General features: G+C 41.1%; 1 protein-coding gene across 4 annotated transcripts in view; it reads right to left on the bottom strand.

Moving 5' to 3' along the window:
* The window catches only part of ASAH1 (N-acylsphingosine amidohydrolase 1), a 49,623-nt gene that overhangs the window by 17,241 nt on the left and 17,957 nt on the right, over nt 1-14,425 (bottom strand). For all 4 annotated transcript variants that reach the window (XM_007098982.3, XM_042983020.1, XM_042983021.1 and 1 more), the window contains one exon: nt 8,534-8,580. In XM_007098982.3, the coding sequence (XP_007099044.1) occupies nt 8,534-8,580 (47 nt within the window). The remainder of the gene's footprint in view (nt 1-8,533; nt 8,581-14,425) is intronic.

Raw genomic sequence — 14,425 nt, 5'->3', positions numbered from 1 at the left:
ACAACAATACAGACGACAGCACTCAAACCAAAGTTTGCAGAGAAGCTCATTTTCCCACCTAGTGTTTCTGCCCTATGTTGCATACACAATCACATGTGATTTCAGAAATCTTAGACTAGAGTTCTACCTTCTGAAAGGTTAAGGTGAATTGGTGACATGTGAAGAATCAATGTCGCCTCAAGAGCCTCATGTAATCTATGTATCAGTGCTAGAAAATATCTGCCTTTGGGGCACCTGGGTGGCTCAGTGGGTTAAGCGTCTGACTTCAGCTCAGGTCATGATCTCGCAGTTGACGAGTTTGAGCCCACGTCAGGCCCCATGCTGACAGCTAGGAACCTAGAGTGTGCTTCGGATTCTGTGTCTCTCTTTCTCTGGGTCCCTTCCCTGCTCACGCTCTGTCTCTGTCTCTCAAGAATAAACAAACATTAAAAAAAAAAAAAAGAAAAAAAAAAAAAAAAGAAAGAAAATATCTGCTTTTTTTCCCCTCCCAAATCTCTGCAAAGATTTAGTCTAGGCTCTGGGCACTTCTCCGACTGGTATCCCAGTCTCAGAGTTCTGTCTTAGACAGTCTAACACTACTGTCAAATCATGTCTTTAGCACTGGCTTCAGTAAGGGCATCTTTTAAGCCCCCAGAAGTGGCAACATGTATTAGCTTCCCATGACTGGCTTCAAGAACCTTCACCAGTCACTCAGCCATGTGACTCTTCCTGCCATGTTCCCTCTCTTCTCATGCTTCTGTAGTCAGTCCAAACCCAAGCACTATTCCATCATATGTATTCCCTGATTTTCTACTCTTCAACTGACATATAGCAATTTCTACAATGAAGACATTGCAACATCCACTCCCTTATCGATGGAGCTGGGCCACATTTCTGGTGGATGAACTCTACAACTGTTTTCTGTAGCTGCTGAAACATTATCTTCCACCTCTTGTTACTAAACTGAAATAGCCCCTTAACGGTGTGCCATTTGGTGATTTATCAGAACTATGCCTAAAAATAGCCAGCGTTTGCTCCCTTATTGCCCTGGTGTGAGCCACCAAACCTATATCCACCCTAATCTCCTGATTCTTTTCCAGTTCAGAGCGTTGGGTAGGCTCAAGGACTGCAAAGAAGAAATGTAGAGGAAATAAACTCATTACAGCAGATGATAAGATTAACAGGACATGGGGAGACCCCAGAAACCTCTCTATAATAATACCTCCACTAATCAGAATTCTTTGAAAATTCTTCTGTTAAACTGAACAAAATTATTTTAATAACTAGAATTTAGCCATGATCCCACATTTTAATTCACATTAAGTGTTTTCTAAAATATCTCAGCATTTAACATCTCTACCTCAAATTCCTAGAGAAATAAATAGTATCTGCCTTATGAAGGCAGTGACGATTACATGAAATACACAAAAAACACTCAGCAGTACCGGTATTCAATCAATAGTAATTACTAGAGAATATTTTCCTACTTGACTACAAACAATAAACATCATTAAATTACTTTTGAGACTTGGTAACTGTTGTGCCCGGATCATCACAGTCACTATTAAGAAGTGCCTGAACCCACCTGGCTCCCCAGGTGGCTCGGAAACTAGTCCAAGTGACACAGTATATGCATGCACAAATTAGAAGGAGGAGAAAATAAATGCTAATGGGATCTGGATGGATTCTGGAGGTGCTCCAGCTGTCAGTCCCTTGATCTCTAGTACTTATTTGACAGGTCAGGCTGGATACACAGGTGTTTCTCTCTTTGCTCACAGATGCCCATGCAGAGCTCTGCAATCGATGTACTTGGTCAAAAAAAAGTACAGGAGGATTGTGTTGTCATTCAAAGGTATGTGAATACCACGCTCCCCTCTCACATGCCAAGACACATTTATAGTTCAGAGAAAAGGATCAGAGCAGAATGGAAGAATTTGATGTGGAGAACAGGCTAGTGAGGCAGGAGGAAATCCAGGAGGAATACCAGAGCAAAAATATTTACATTGTATAGATACATAAATATGAGAAAAATGTTTGTACATGTGAGCTTTGTACACATGTATGTGTACATGTGTATACACATACATACACTCAACAACCTAGAACCAATTAAAAGCCCAAGCAGAGAAGGTTTGTAGGGTAACCAGTTCATAGACACCTGTAAGGTACACATGAAAGGGAGTAGGAAAAAAGTCTTAAACATGGAAGGTAATCATTACGTGTTGTAATGAACTGTGGCAGTGAGACCAGCCATGAGATGCATGCACTCAGTAAGGCACTGAACACCAAGATGGTCCCAGTGTTGACACAAAGGAAGACCTCCAGAGAGCAAGCCACATGACAGAGGGCTGGAATGTTCACGGCTTTAGAATAACATGGAAACTGATTACTTTTTTTTTTTTTTTTTAAGTTTATTCATTTATTTTGAGAGAGAAAGAGACAGCATGAGATGGGCGGGGGGGGGGGGGTGCATGGAGAGAATCCCAAGCAGGCTCCGCACTGTCAGCACAGAGGCTGATGTGGGGCTTGAACCCACGAACCGTGAGATCATGACCTGAGCTGAAACCAAGAGTCAGATGCTTAACCAATTCTGCCACCCAGGCACCCCAGAGACTGATTACTTCTAAATTACTTCCTGCCATATATTTGCCTCTTTTGACATAAAGGTGAGTAAATGAAAAGAATCTTGTTTATTACAGTCTGTATCTGGGATAGAGGCTATTTAGAATACATAATTTAGGCAAGTGCAGTACAACATATATAACTGGAGTGCTACAAAAAATTGAAACTGTCATCTTATTATTACTGGTTTCTGAAAATGAATAAAGGTAAATGTCATTTAGAATGGAATCAGTGGACAGGGAGCTCTCACGATGTGCCACTGCCCCTCCTCAACTGCTGCCCTAGCAGTAAGAAAGGAACAAGTCCCAGCAGGGGAGGAAAGGCTCCCCTGGCAAAAGCCCAGCCAATGAGAAGCCACTATTCTTCCAACTCCCAGTTTGCTCCAGGAGACTTTTTATTTATAAGAGCTTTCCCTACTTCCCCTTTTCCTCTATAAAAGTGTGTTCCTGTCCTTTGTTCTGCAGACTTGCCTATGGTTTTGCCACAGCTTGCTTGTCCCTCACTATAATTCTCTGCTTTTGCTGAATAAACCCATATTCGCTGGTAAAACAACAGGCAAATTTATTTTTAAGGGTCACATTACCTGGTGATCAGAAGTGGAATCCAGAGAAAACCCCCAACAATGCCAAAGCTGGTGAGGAAACAAACAGGTGCCCATACCCACAGAGTCCATTGGACTCCCTGCTTTCTTGCCAATCCTGGGGTTTGAGGGTAAGATTTCTCCAGGATTCAAGTTCCTCTCTCTCTGTATCGGAGCTCTTCAGGCTTTATTTGGGATCTGTCTTAAAGACTTGCTTTTTTTTTTTTTTTTTTTTTTTTTTTTAAATGAGAGTACTCGTTGACTCCTTTACAGAATTGGACTGTTTCTGTTACAACTGTAATGACCTTTAGTCCAACTCCTGTTTAGAACCAATTGTCCCTGTTTAAGTTGTACCAGTCTGTGTTGACATTCCTCCCGACTCATTTTGGGATTGCACTATGCCTGCTGGAAATGCACTAGCCTTTGGTCTGACTCCAGTTTGGAACTGGACTGTTCCTACTGGAAACATACTGGCTTTCGGTCTGATTCTTTTGGAACCAGGCTGTTCTGTTCAAACTGTGGTGTTCAGGAACTTTTCTCTTTACAGAAAAACATCTAAAAAATGGGAATCCAGTCATCAAAATGCTTTGAGGGTACCTGGCCCCTACTTGGACTCCAGCTGCTTTATGTTTTAAAGTGGATCCATCCGCGTGCACATTTATGACTAAATGGACCGAGTTAACCAAAAGGAATTTAGAATTTCAATGGCCAACAAGGAGAAATTTTGATCTCCCCAAACTTGTTTTACTCAAAAGTAAGCTAGAGAGCACAGTTCCCCAAAACACAAACAAACAAACAAACCTAAATAGGATACCTATTTTATCCATTTATTTGAGAATGAGAGAGTGTGAGAGAGCACACGTGCATAGGAGAGGGGCAGAGAGGGAGAGAGAGAATCTTAAGCAGGCTGATGCCTATTTTAGGTGGTACCCTGAGACTTCTGGATCCTTACCAGGATCCTGAATTCGTCTCTTAGTAATAATCAGTAAATTAACTGATGCAACAAGTGAACCAAGTCAAAATGGTTTCGGAGACCTCTTTTTCTGCTCCCCTACCTTCTTGGTTTCCAGACTCAAGGCAGCCACCTGGTGTCAGGCCCCCCATCAGGTGCCACTTTCCTTTATTCTCACTGCCACACCTCCTTTTTCCCCTGAAATGTTCCCTGCTTCCTCTCCTGAACCTACTAAATCCTGCCTCTTTAAAATGGACTCTTCTGAGGATCTACAGAAACTCCAAGTTTCTCATGTTCCCAGCACCAAGGGAACTATGTAAGCCACACTTAAAGACTTTTCTAAAGTGACTGACGATCCCCATAAGCTTGCTATTGAATTTAACCTACTTATTCAAACTTAGCAATCTAGTTTCTCAGATTCATATCCATTAGTCCACATGCTTATTTGTGAAGGCCACACTGGATGAAACTAGCCCACTGGGAACATCCCGGAGGATATTTAGAGAAACAGACTCCTAACTTTTGGCAAGATGCTAGAACACTTGCAAGAAATCCGCACTGAGCAATGACAGTAGCTTTTCCTAAGCCTGTTGATGGGAACAAAAATTCAGGCCTGCACACAAAAGCCTGATGAATCTCCTCAGGGCTACTATAACAGACTCTAAGTTGTTTTTATTTTATTATTATTATTTTTTAAACGTTTATTTATTTTTGAGAGAGAGGGAGAGACACAGTACGAGCAGAGGAGGGGCAGAGAGGGGGAGACACAGAATCTGAAGCAGGCTCCAGGCTCCACACTGTCAGCACAGAGCCTGGGGGGCCTGAACTCACGAATCGTGAGATCATGACCTGAGCAGAAGTCGGACACTCAATGGACTGAGCCACCCAGGTATACCGACTCCAAATTGTTTTTTTAAAAATTCTGGTTTTCCTCTAGATGCTGAATCCACCCAGGTAGCATTGAACTCTATGTTCATTAATGACCTGAAGTGGGATGTTTCTTCTTTAGCTGAAAGGACCAAGATGAAATGGAAAACTACGTTCACTCCCGATTGGACTTGGCAAACCAGGTCACTGGCATCCTAGGTGGGTCACCTGAAAAAAAGACTGCTAAAATTCTCAATTTTCAACTTTGGCAAATGAAGGCTCCTAAACAAAACCAAAAACCTCCTAGTTTCTGCTGTTATTGCAATGAGTCAGAGCATTAGAAAAAAGACTGTCAGAGGGGCGCCTGGGTGGCTTGGTCGGTTAAGTGTCCAATTTCGGCTCAGGCCATGATCTCGCGGTCCGTGAGTTTGAGCCCCGCGTCGGGCTCTGTGCTGACCGCTCAGAGCCTGGAGCCTGCTTCCGATTCTGTGTCTCCCTCTCTCTCTGCCCCTCCCCTGTTCATGCTCTGTCTCTCTCTGTCTCAAAAATAAACGTTAAAAAAAAAAAAAATTAAAAAAAAAAAAAAAAGAAAAAAGACTGTTAGAAACTTAAGCTCTCCAAGCGCTGTTAGCCCCCTAGGGAGTTTTTCCAATGTCCTCCTAATTCCCCATTATGTGGCCCCGAGGGACTACAGGGGTTTGTCCCGATCCTCCCTCCTAACTGGCCTGGAGAAGCCACTTTCCAGACTGGGAACGAATCTCTGTCTGTAGTGACGCCAGAGCCACACTCTTGGTGCTGAGTGCCACTGCTGTAAAGCAGCCTCAGCCTCAAGAGCGCCAAAAGAGTTCAAGTGGGGGGTGGGGGTCTCTGATAAATCTCAACAGGTTCCCATCTCTGACGCTACTCCCTTTTGTCTAGGCCCTTTGAGAAATAGGCCCCTTTTCTCCTTAGTTCCTCTACCTCTATTCACTTACCGGGCCTGGATTTCTCACAGAACTAGCATGCCAGAATCTCCCTCTCCCCAAAGGGGAAATAATTCTAGAATTGGACAACAGTAATCAAAATAGCCAACCAGGGGGATGCAATGACACTTCCACATCTTTCATTTGCTCCATATCTGACTATAGCTGCATCTATAGCTGCATCTAGGGACCCTGATTATTTGTTCCTACCGGATCACCTACCATCCCCGTAATGGGCAAAATCCTTAACTGATATGGGGAGAATCCCAAGTGCACCTCCCCATGAAGATTCAAAGAGATCCCTCAAAACCTCTCTGCAGAATTAATCAGTAGCCTGTAAATGAAGAAGCCCTTCAAAGCACCAAGCCCTTAATAGATTATAAGGCTCAGGCTTCACTAGTTCCCTGTAATACTCCTATTTTATGTGTAAGAAAATCCAATACCCAAGGATGGAAGTTTGTCCAGGACCTAAGAGCAACAAATACCATTGTTTTCTCTCGGCATCTTGTTGTTCTCAACCCTTCTATGCTACTGATATCCATTCCTAGTGAAAGCAAATTTTTCACAATTTAACGATGCCATGAATTTTTGCATTCTAGCTGGTAGGAATAGCCAGTATCTTTTTGCCCTCACTTGGGAAGAACAGCAGCACACCTGGACAGAAATACCCCAGGGTTCTGCAGAGTCCCTCTTACTTTTCATAAACCTTAAAAGATGACGTGGATGATAGGAAGTTTTCTGAAGGCTCTACTTTGTTAAAATATGTAGATGATTTGCTTCTCTATACCCCCTTCTCAAACCTCTTCACAGGAGACAGCATCCACCTGTTAAAATTTGTGGCCTTAAAGGGATATAAAGTCTCCAAAGTGGGGTGGGGATGGGGGCGGGGAGCAGTTTGCTCAAATTTAGGTTTGATACTTAGGGCACCTGATCTAAAAGGAAACGTCATTTAGAATGGAATCGGGAGGCAGTTGGGGAAACTCTCCTGCCCTCTCACTTCTCCTCAACTATAGACCCAGCAGGAAGAAAGGAGCCTGGCAAGTTGATAGTATTTTAGGTGCTACTTACTAACCTCATAGGAGGAAGAAAACCTTTCTTCCTCCCCTGGCAACAGCCCAGCCAATGAGGGACTGCCATATCAGCCAATGAGAAGCCACTATACTTCAAACTCCATTTACTCCAATGGCCTTTTTTGGTTGAACAGCCTTTCCAACTCCCCCCAACCCCACCTGCCACTCCCTGCTCTCCTCTATAAAAGAGTGTTCCCCTCTTTTGCTCTTTAGGCTTGCCTATGGTTTTGCTGTAGCTTGCTTGTAAATGATTGCAATTCTCTGTTGTTCCCAAATAAACTCCTTTTTGCTGGTAAAATAACTGGCAGATTTATTTCTTTCAATTTTTTTTTAATGTTTATTTATTTTTGAAGGAGAGAGAGAGACAGAGCATGAGCAGGGGAGGGGCAGAGAGAGAGGGAGACAGGGAATTTGAAGCAGGCTCCAGGCTCTGAACTACCAGCACAGAGCCCTTCATGGGACTCAAACCCACAAAGTGTGAGATCATGACCTGAGCCACAGTCAGATGCTTAACCGACTGAGCCACCCAGGCGCCCATGGCAGATTTATTTCTAACACGTTCAAGTTGTTTTCTTCCTTCCCCCACACCCAGCAGGCCACTTTCAGAAAGTAGGAAAACAGGGGGCGCCTGGGTGGCTTAGTCAGTTAAACGCCTGACTGTGGCTCAGGTCATGATCTCATGGTCTTTGAGTCAAGCCCCGCGTCAGGCTCTGTGCTGACAGCTAGGAGCCTGGAGCCTGCTTCGGATTCTGTGTCTCCCTCTCCTTCTCTGCCCCTCCTCAACTCATGCTCTATCTGTCAAAAATAAATAAACGTTAAAAAAAAAAAAGAAAGAAAGAAAATAGGAAAACAGGGCAAAAAGATTATCCTTCCCTACACCTTTCCCTTTTTTTCCACATTCTGTACCCTCTGGGTGGGTGGGCTATTCTTGGGTCTTTCTCACAGGCTCATTTAGCCACAAAAGATTTGAAAAGGCCATACACCTCGATTAAAAATATAAACATTAAATGCACTAAAATATGACACTGACCCTTCCTTATGTTTTTGAATCCTCTGCTGTCTTTGACAGCTTTGATTATCATACCAGGGTTTATTTCTTGAAGGTCTCACATATAAGACTCTATGCTTTTTCCAATATAATCTAGTGGTTCATACTGAGGCACCAAAAAAGTCATCCTCTGCTCTGCACTTGTTGGGATGAGAAAATGCTTAGCGGTAGACAGAATTTACTGGAGAATGGAAATTTTTTTCCCTCTGATTTTGATAGGCTAGAAATGGGCATTTTAATCATGGGGTATTTCCATATTTGTCCAGGGTCAAAGGCAAATACGTAATACACAAACTTGAAAAAATAATTGTCTCAGAAAAAATAAAGGCCTCAGGATAGAAGACATCACTTAATTTTTTGTTCATTATTGTCGTTTTTATGAAATCATTAATTACATAGAGAAAAATCTCCCTAAAGGTCAAAGTCCATTTTGACCATTTGATATTTACTCACGTTGGTCCAGAAGGAGGATAGGTTGATTTTCTGCAATCTTCTGTCCACTAAAAAAAAAAGAAAATTAAGTTTCAGAAAGTCACAAATTGAACAGGCAATTTGAAAAACAGCCAATCATGGAGACAAAAAACAAGCATGGTTTGCCCTTTTATATCATTTCAATACCTCTTAAAAGTCTTCTCCTCCCATGAAAATTTCTATAGTCTCAAACTCAAGTACATTTTCAGTCTTAATTCAGTCTGCACTAGTGCTGTAATGTGGCTTCTATGTTGCAAACACACTGAGTAAAGAGGAAATGTAAAAAGTAGATGGACACGTTCATGTCGGATAGGCTGACTTGTGAGGACCAGTGAATTGCCTGACAAAATATGCTATCGCTTGAATTTATTAGCTAACTCCAGTGTAATAGAGATTTGCATCGCAAACCAGATTTTCAGGACACACTGCGTAGGCCCTTCATAATCTGGCCATAATTTACCTTCTCCGCTTCATTTCCTGCCACTCCCCCACCACGTATAGTCACATGCAACCACATCCTCTGATCGCTCACCCTTCCCTGCCCCAGCATGCTGTTCCTGCTGCCTAACATGCCTTTTTTTCCACCTAGTGAACTCTGGGCTTTAATTTCTAAGATCCAATTCAAATGCTGTCTGTTTTGTGAAGTCTTCCTGTACTTCTCATATGAAAACAGCTATCCTCTCCTCTTATGAAAACAGCTATCCTCTCCTCTACCTTCCCCATGGCACCGAGCCCAGCTCCATTACTGTAGTTATACACTGCAGTGTAACTACTCATTTTCTCTCTCCATGACCAGATTCTGTGCTCCTTGAGGTGAACACGGCTCCTATCACTGAGGCCACTCAGTGAATGAATGAGTGAGACGGTTTCAGGGAGAAGTGTTTTAAGCTCGGTAGCAAAATAAAAGGAGCTCTTAACGTAAAATGAGAAAAGTCCACATGGATTTATGATTCTTTTATTACTAATTCAAGATAGCAAGCATGTTTATCTCCTTCTCTCCACAGACCCAATATTGTAAAAGTAAAATAACTTTTTTTATAAAGAAGTATAGGGGCTCCCAGGTGGCTCAGTCAGTTACGCGTCTGACTCAATTTTGGCTCAGGTCATGATCTCACAGTTTGTGGGATCGAGCCCCATGTGGGCTCTGTGCTGACAGCGTGGAGCCCACTTGGGATTCTCTCTGCCCCTCTCCCCCTCTCAAAATAAACATTAAAAAAAAAAAAAAGAAGTATAAACCCACAATAAGAGGTGGAATAGGGAAGGGAACTACTAGAACTAAAGTATGAGCTCAGAAAATATACCTGCAGCAAATTTGTGTAGGAATGTACATCTAACATCTTATTTTAACTTTTTTTTTTTAATTGAAGTATAGTTGATACACAATGTCACATTAGTTTCAGGTGTACAACATAGTGAACCCACAATTCTATACGCTGTGCTATGCTCACCACAAGCTACCATCTGTTGCCATACAAACTATTACAATACCACTAACTATATTCCCTATGTTGTACGTTTCATCCCTATGGCTTATTCATTTCATAATGTCTTAATTTTTTATAGGAAGGAGGTATATAATATACCCTGACATTACCTGTGATGCAAACATTAACTTTCTAAATAACTTTACTACAGTATAAGTTTCTCATCAAAGTGCTCAAGTTTTGCCTTGTAATTTTAGACTGAATTCACTAAGAAACAGCAGTGAGCATCAAATGATCAGAAGCTAATCCAATCATTAGAATTTAAACTGTTTCTAAATTACTACAGCATAACATACTAGATAATAAATAATAGCAATTTGGTAATTCATTATCAAGTTGGCAAAAGCTAATGTTCAAAGCCATTCAATGTTCAGTAACAGTGGTTCACAGTGGTTCTTGTTCGGAAAAATTTTGGCCCGCAGTGCAACTTCACCGCTGTTAACCTATCTAACTACTACTAATACAGTAGTTTGGACATTTAGCATCTATGTCTTATAAAAATTCAAAAAAAAATGATAATGGTTAAGTCTACGAAAGCAAAAGAAGTTCATAGTTGATATTACTGGTTTCATTAGCACATGACAGATTCAAATATTTTCCACAAAGTACCTTTCAACCAGTAATATAATTAATAATCACAAGCTTGAAACAGCTTGCATTTTCACAAGCTTTGAACATCTGTCCAGCTAAGCTTTGTCTCCTCTGCACATATTTTTACCATTGTCAATTGTTATACAAAATAGCAGATTCCATTTCAGGTCTTATTGAATTACCAAGTTCTCACGTTCTTTGAAAGCATCCTTGCCTATAATTGTTCCATGCAGACTATTCATTTTTCCTTTAATTTATAACATTTATTGGGGCGCCTGGGTGGCTCAGTCGGTTAAGCATCTGACTTCAGCTCAGGTCATGATCTCACGGTCCGCGAGTTTGAGCCCCGCATCGTGCTCTGTGCTGACAGCTCGGAGCCTAGAGCCTGCTTCAGATTCTGTGTTTCCCTCTCTCTCTGCCCCTCCACCACTCATGCTCTGTCTCTCTCTCAAAAATAAATAAACATTAAAAAAAATTTTAACATAAAAAATAAATTTATAACATTTATTTAGGCAAAAAAAAAATTCCAAAACAAAACTCTATACACACAACATTAACACCTAAGTGATGCCCTGATGTTAATTCAGTTTCAAACTGGCAATGGTGCTTTAATAAATAGCAATAACTGGTCAGTATCAACAACTGGGAATCAATTTGCCTTGTTCTTTAATGGATATGGATGTTTCTGTCAAAGTCCTGGAGAACTGTTCTCATCTAAAGGCTAATAGTGCAACACAATTTTTTCAGGGTGCATTTCTTCTGCAGCAAATGTGATTTCATTAACTTGCCATTGGGAAATAGTTTTCGTTGCTTTGATAACAGATGAGCTACTTAAAGACCTACTTTGACTGCAGCCTCATTTGCTTTTTAAAATTTGTAAATAAATTCTGCTGTGATGAGATATTTTGCTTTAAATTGTCTTGTTTTTCTGATCATTTTCTCCTATAAGATAGGAATACTGTGATGAGTGCTTAATCATGCCAAGTTGATGTATATTTTATTCCTTCAGCACAACTCTAGATGTGCTGTCATCTAGTTGAGTGACAAGATAATCCCACTCTCTACTTTGCTTCAAGGATACAACATTTGAAGCCCACTTTTCTTGTTTCGACATGATAGGTTTGCATTGGTAACTTTCTTTTTTTTCCCTAGAGATTAAAATAACACAACACATCGATGGGGCACCTGCGTGGCTCATTTTATGTAAGCATCCGACTCTTGATCTTGGCTTAGGTCATGATCCCACGGTTAGTGGGGTCAAGCCCTGCATCAGGCTTGTACTGACAGCATGGGGTCTGCTTGGGATTCTCTCTCTCTCTCTCTCTCTCTCTCTCTCTCTCTCTCTCTCTCCTTCTGTCCCTCCCTCCGTCTCCCCAGTCTGCTTAGGATTCTCTCTCTCTCTTTGCCCTGATGGTTTTCTTTCTCTCTCCCTCTCAAAATAAATAAAACACACACACACACACAAAATAATAATAACATGGTGCATTGATACATGTGGCACTTACAATGCTGTTGAGTTCAAAGTGCTTGCACGTCACCTGAAGTGTGCCAAGCAACCGGGAAAAGCCCCAAGTGCACTGTACCCAGGCTCTGCTAGACCACTCAACTGTTGTAATGCTAAGCAGCCACAGACAGTAAGCAAACAAACAAGTGTGGCTATGTTCCAGGACGACTGTTTATGGGCACTGACACGTGAATTCCGTATGATTTGCACATGTCACAAAATATTAATCTTTTGATTTTCCCCTTCCAATTTTCCAGAAATGTAAAAACCATTCTTAGCTTAAAAAAAAACAAAACAAAACAGGGGGCAGGATGCATTGGGCCAGCTGGCTGCAGTCTGCCAGCCACTGCTGTAAAGCGTGAACACCTATACAAGCTACCTTTGTTCTTCCTACACTTTTTTGTTTCTTTAGAGGAAAACCCTTTGCGGTGGCGTGTGTGAAAAAAAGAGAGAAGGAGATAGAGAGAGAGATTGTGTGTGTTTAGTTTTCTGCCCAGTGATAATGCCATATGTGGTTTTGTATGCAGTGGTCAGGATGGCGGTTATTTCCTGTTTACCGACCCCTCAATTTAACTCTACCTTCATCCTCCTTTATTATCTTTATAAGACCCTCCAGAATAATTGCCACTCTGAGCCAGGAGCCTCTTGGCGCTCTCCTTTTCTCACAACAGCTTCTTCTACTTTGTCTCATCAGCCAACACTCCTCCATTTACTACCTACATACCAAAAATTAATTAGAAGTGCCCCAGATGCAGAGTCCTTAAAATCACACATGAATGGACTTATGCACTACTTGGCAGCATTTAGCTTTCCTATGGCTGCTGTAACAAATTGCCACAAACATAATAGCTTAATATAACACAAATTTATCATGTTATAGCTCTGAAGGTCCGAAGTCTAAAATGGGTCTGCAGCTCAGAGCTCCCTCAGGGACTCTAAGGCAGAATCTGTTTCCCTGACTTTTCCAGCCTCTAGAGATCACCTGCATTCTTTGACTTATGGTCCCTTCCTCCATCTTCAAAGCCAGCAGCACAGCGTCTTTTCTCTTCTCTGGCCTCCTGCCTCCCTCTTATAAGGACCTCTGTGATTATATTGGGCTCCTCTGAATAATCCAGTATAATGTCCTCATCTCAAGCTCCTTTACTAAATCATATCTGTAAAGGCCCCTTTGCCATAAAAAGCACATACTCACAGCTTCTCAGGACCTGGGCATCTTTGGGAAGCTATTATTCATCCCATCCATACAAAAGAAACTGTCAAGTATGACATATAGTAAAATCTCAATACAGAGCAGGAATAACATATAAACATTTGCAATCAATGTGGGACACTAATCCTGAATCCCAATAAGCAAAATGCCCATCCTATAAGAATTCAATTCTTCTCATTAGTAGACCTATGTTACAAAAAAATGTATTAACTTGCTAATATATTTTCATCAACAGAAAATTTGTGGCAATATAGAAATTATGTAAGTACCTACATAATATCCTTTATTTGTCTCTTGGCCCAAAATGCCTAAAAGATTTACTTTCTGGCCCTGCACCAAAAAAAAAGTTGAATGACTCCTGCCTGAGAGTAAAGGTCTCCTATTCTTTTTTTTTTTTTTTTTTTAATGTTTATTTGTTTTTGAAGGAGAGAGACAGCATGAGCAGGGAAGGGGCAGTGAGAGAGGGAGACACAGAATCTGAAGCAGGCTCCAGGCTCGGAGCTGTCAGCACAGAGCCCGAAGCAGGGCTCAGACTCATGAGCCGTGAGATGATGACCTGAGCTGAAGTCAGGTGCTTAAACAACTGAGCCACTCAGGTGCCCCTAAAAGCCTCCTATTCTAATATTTAGGCACAAAGAAAACAAATTAAAAACAATCTAACTAAAATATACTCCAATAATTTAAGGAACAGAAAAAAATAAATAATATCAAATAATTACCAGTTTCAATATTCTGATTATTCACAATTTAAGGAACAGAAAAAAAAAGTAATATCAAATAATTACCAGCTTCAACATTCTGATTACTCAAATAGTAACCTCAAGTGAAAGTCAATATATTGTTATATCCATGAAACAAGAGCAGAATGATATGAAAAAAAGGTGACCCAAGTAATTAAAAGCATAACTGCTGAAATAAAAAGACAGGAAAGTAAAGGTGAGAAAATATGTCTTAGAATATAGAAAATATCATACAGAAAATACAGGAAAAATAAAATAAAACCACAGGAGGAAAAAAAAGATAAATGTTTATAAAATCAATATGTGGGGTCTAACCACTGATTAATAGGATTTCCAGAAAGAGAA

The sequence above is a fragment of the Panthera tigris genome, chromosome B1 (assembly GCF_018350195.1).
Source record: "Panthera tigris isolate Pti1 chromosome B1, P.tigris_Pti1_mat1.1, whole genome shotgun sequence".
Taxonomy (NCBI): domain Eukaryota; kingdom Metazoa; phylum Chordata; class Mammalia; order Carnivora; family Felidae; genus Panthera; species Panthera tigris.
Note: the sequence above shows the minus strand (reverse complement) of the source record. Positions and strands in the feature narration are given on the sequence as shown.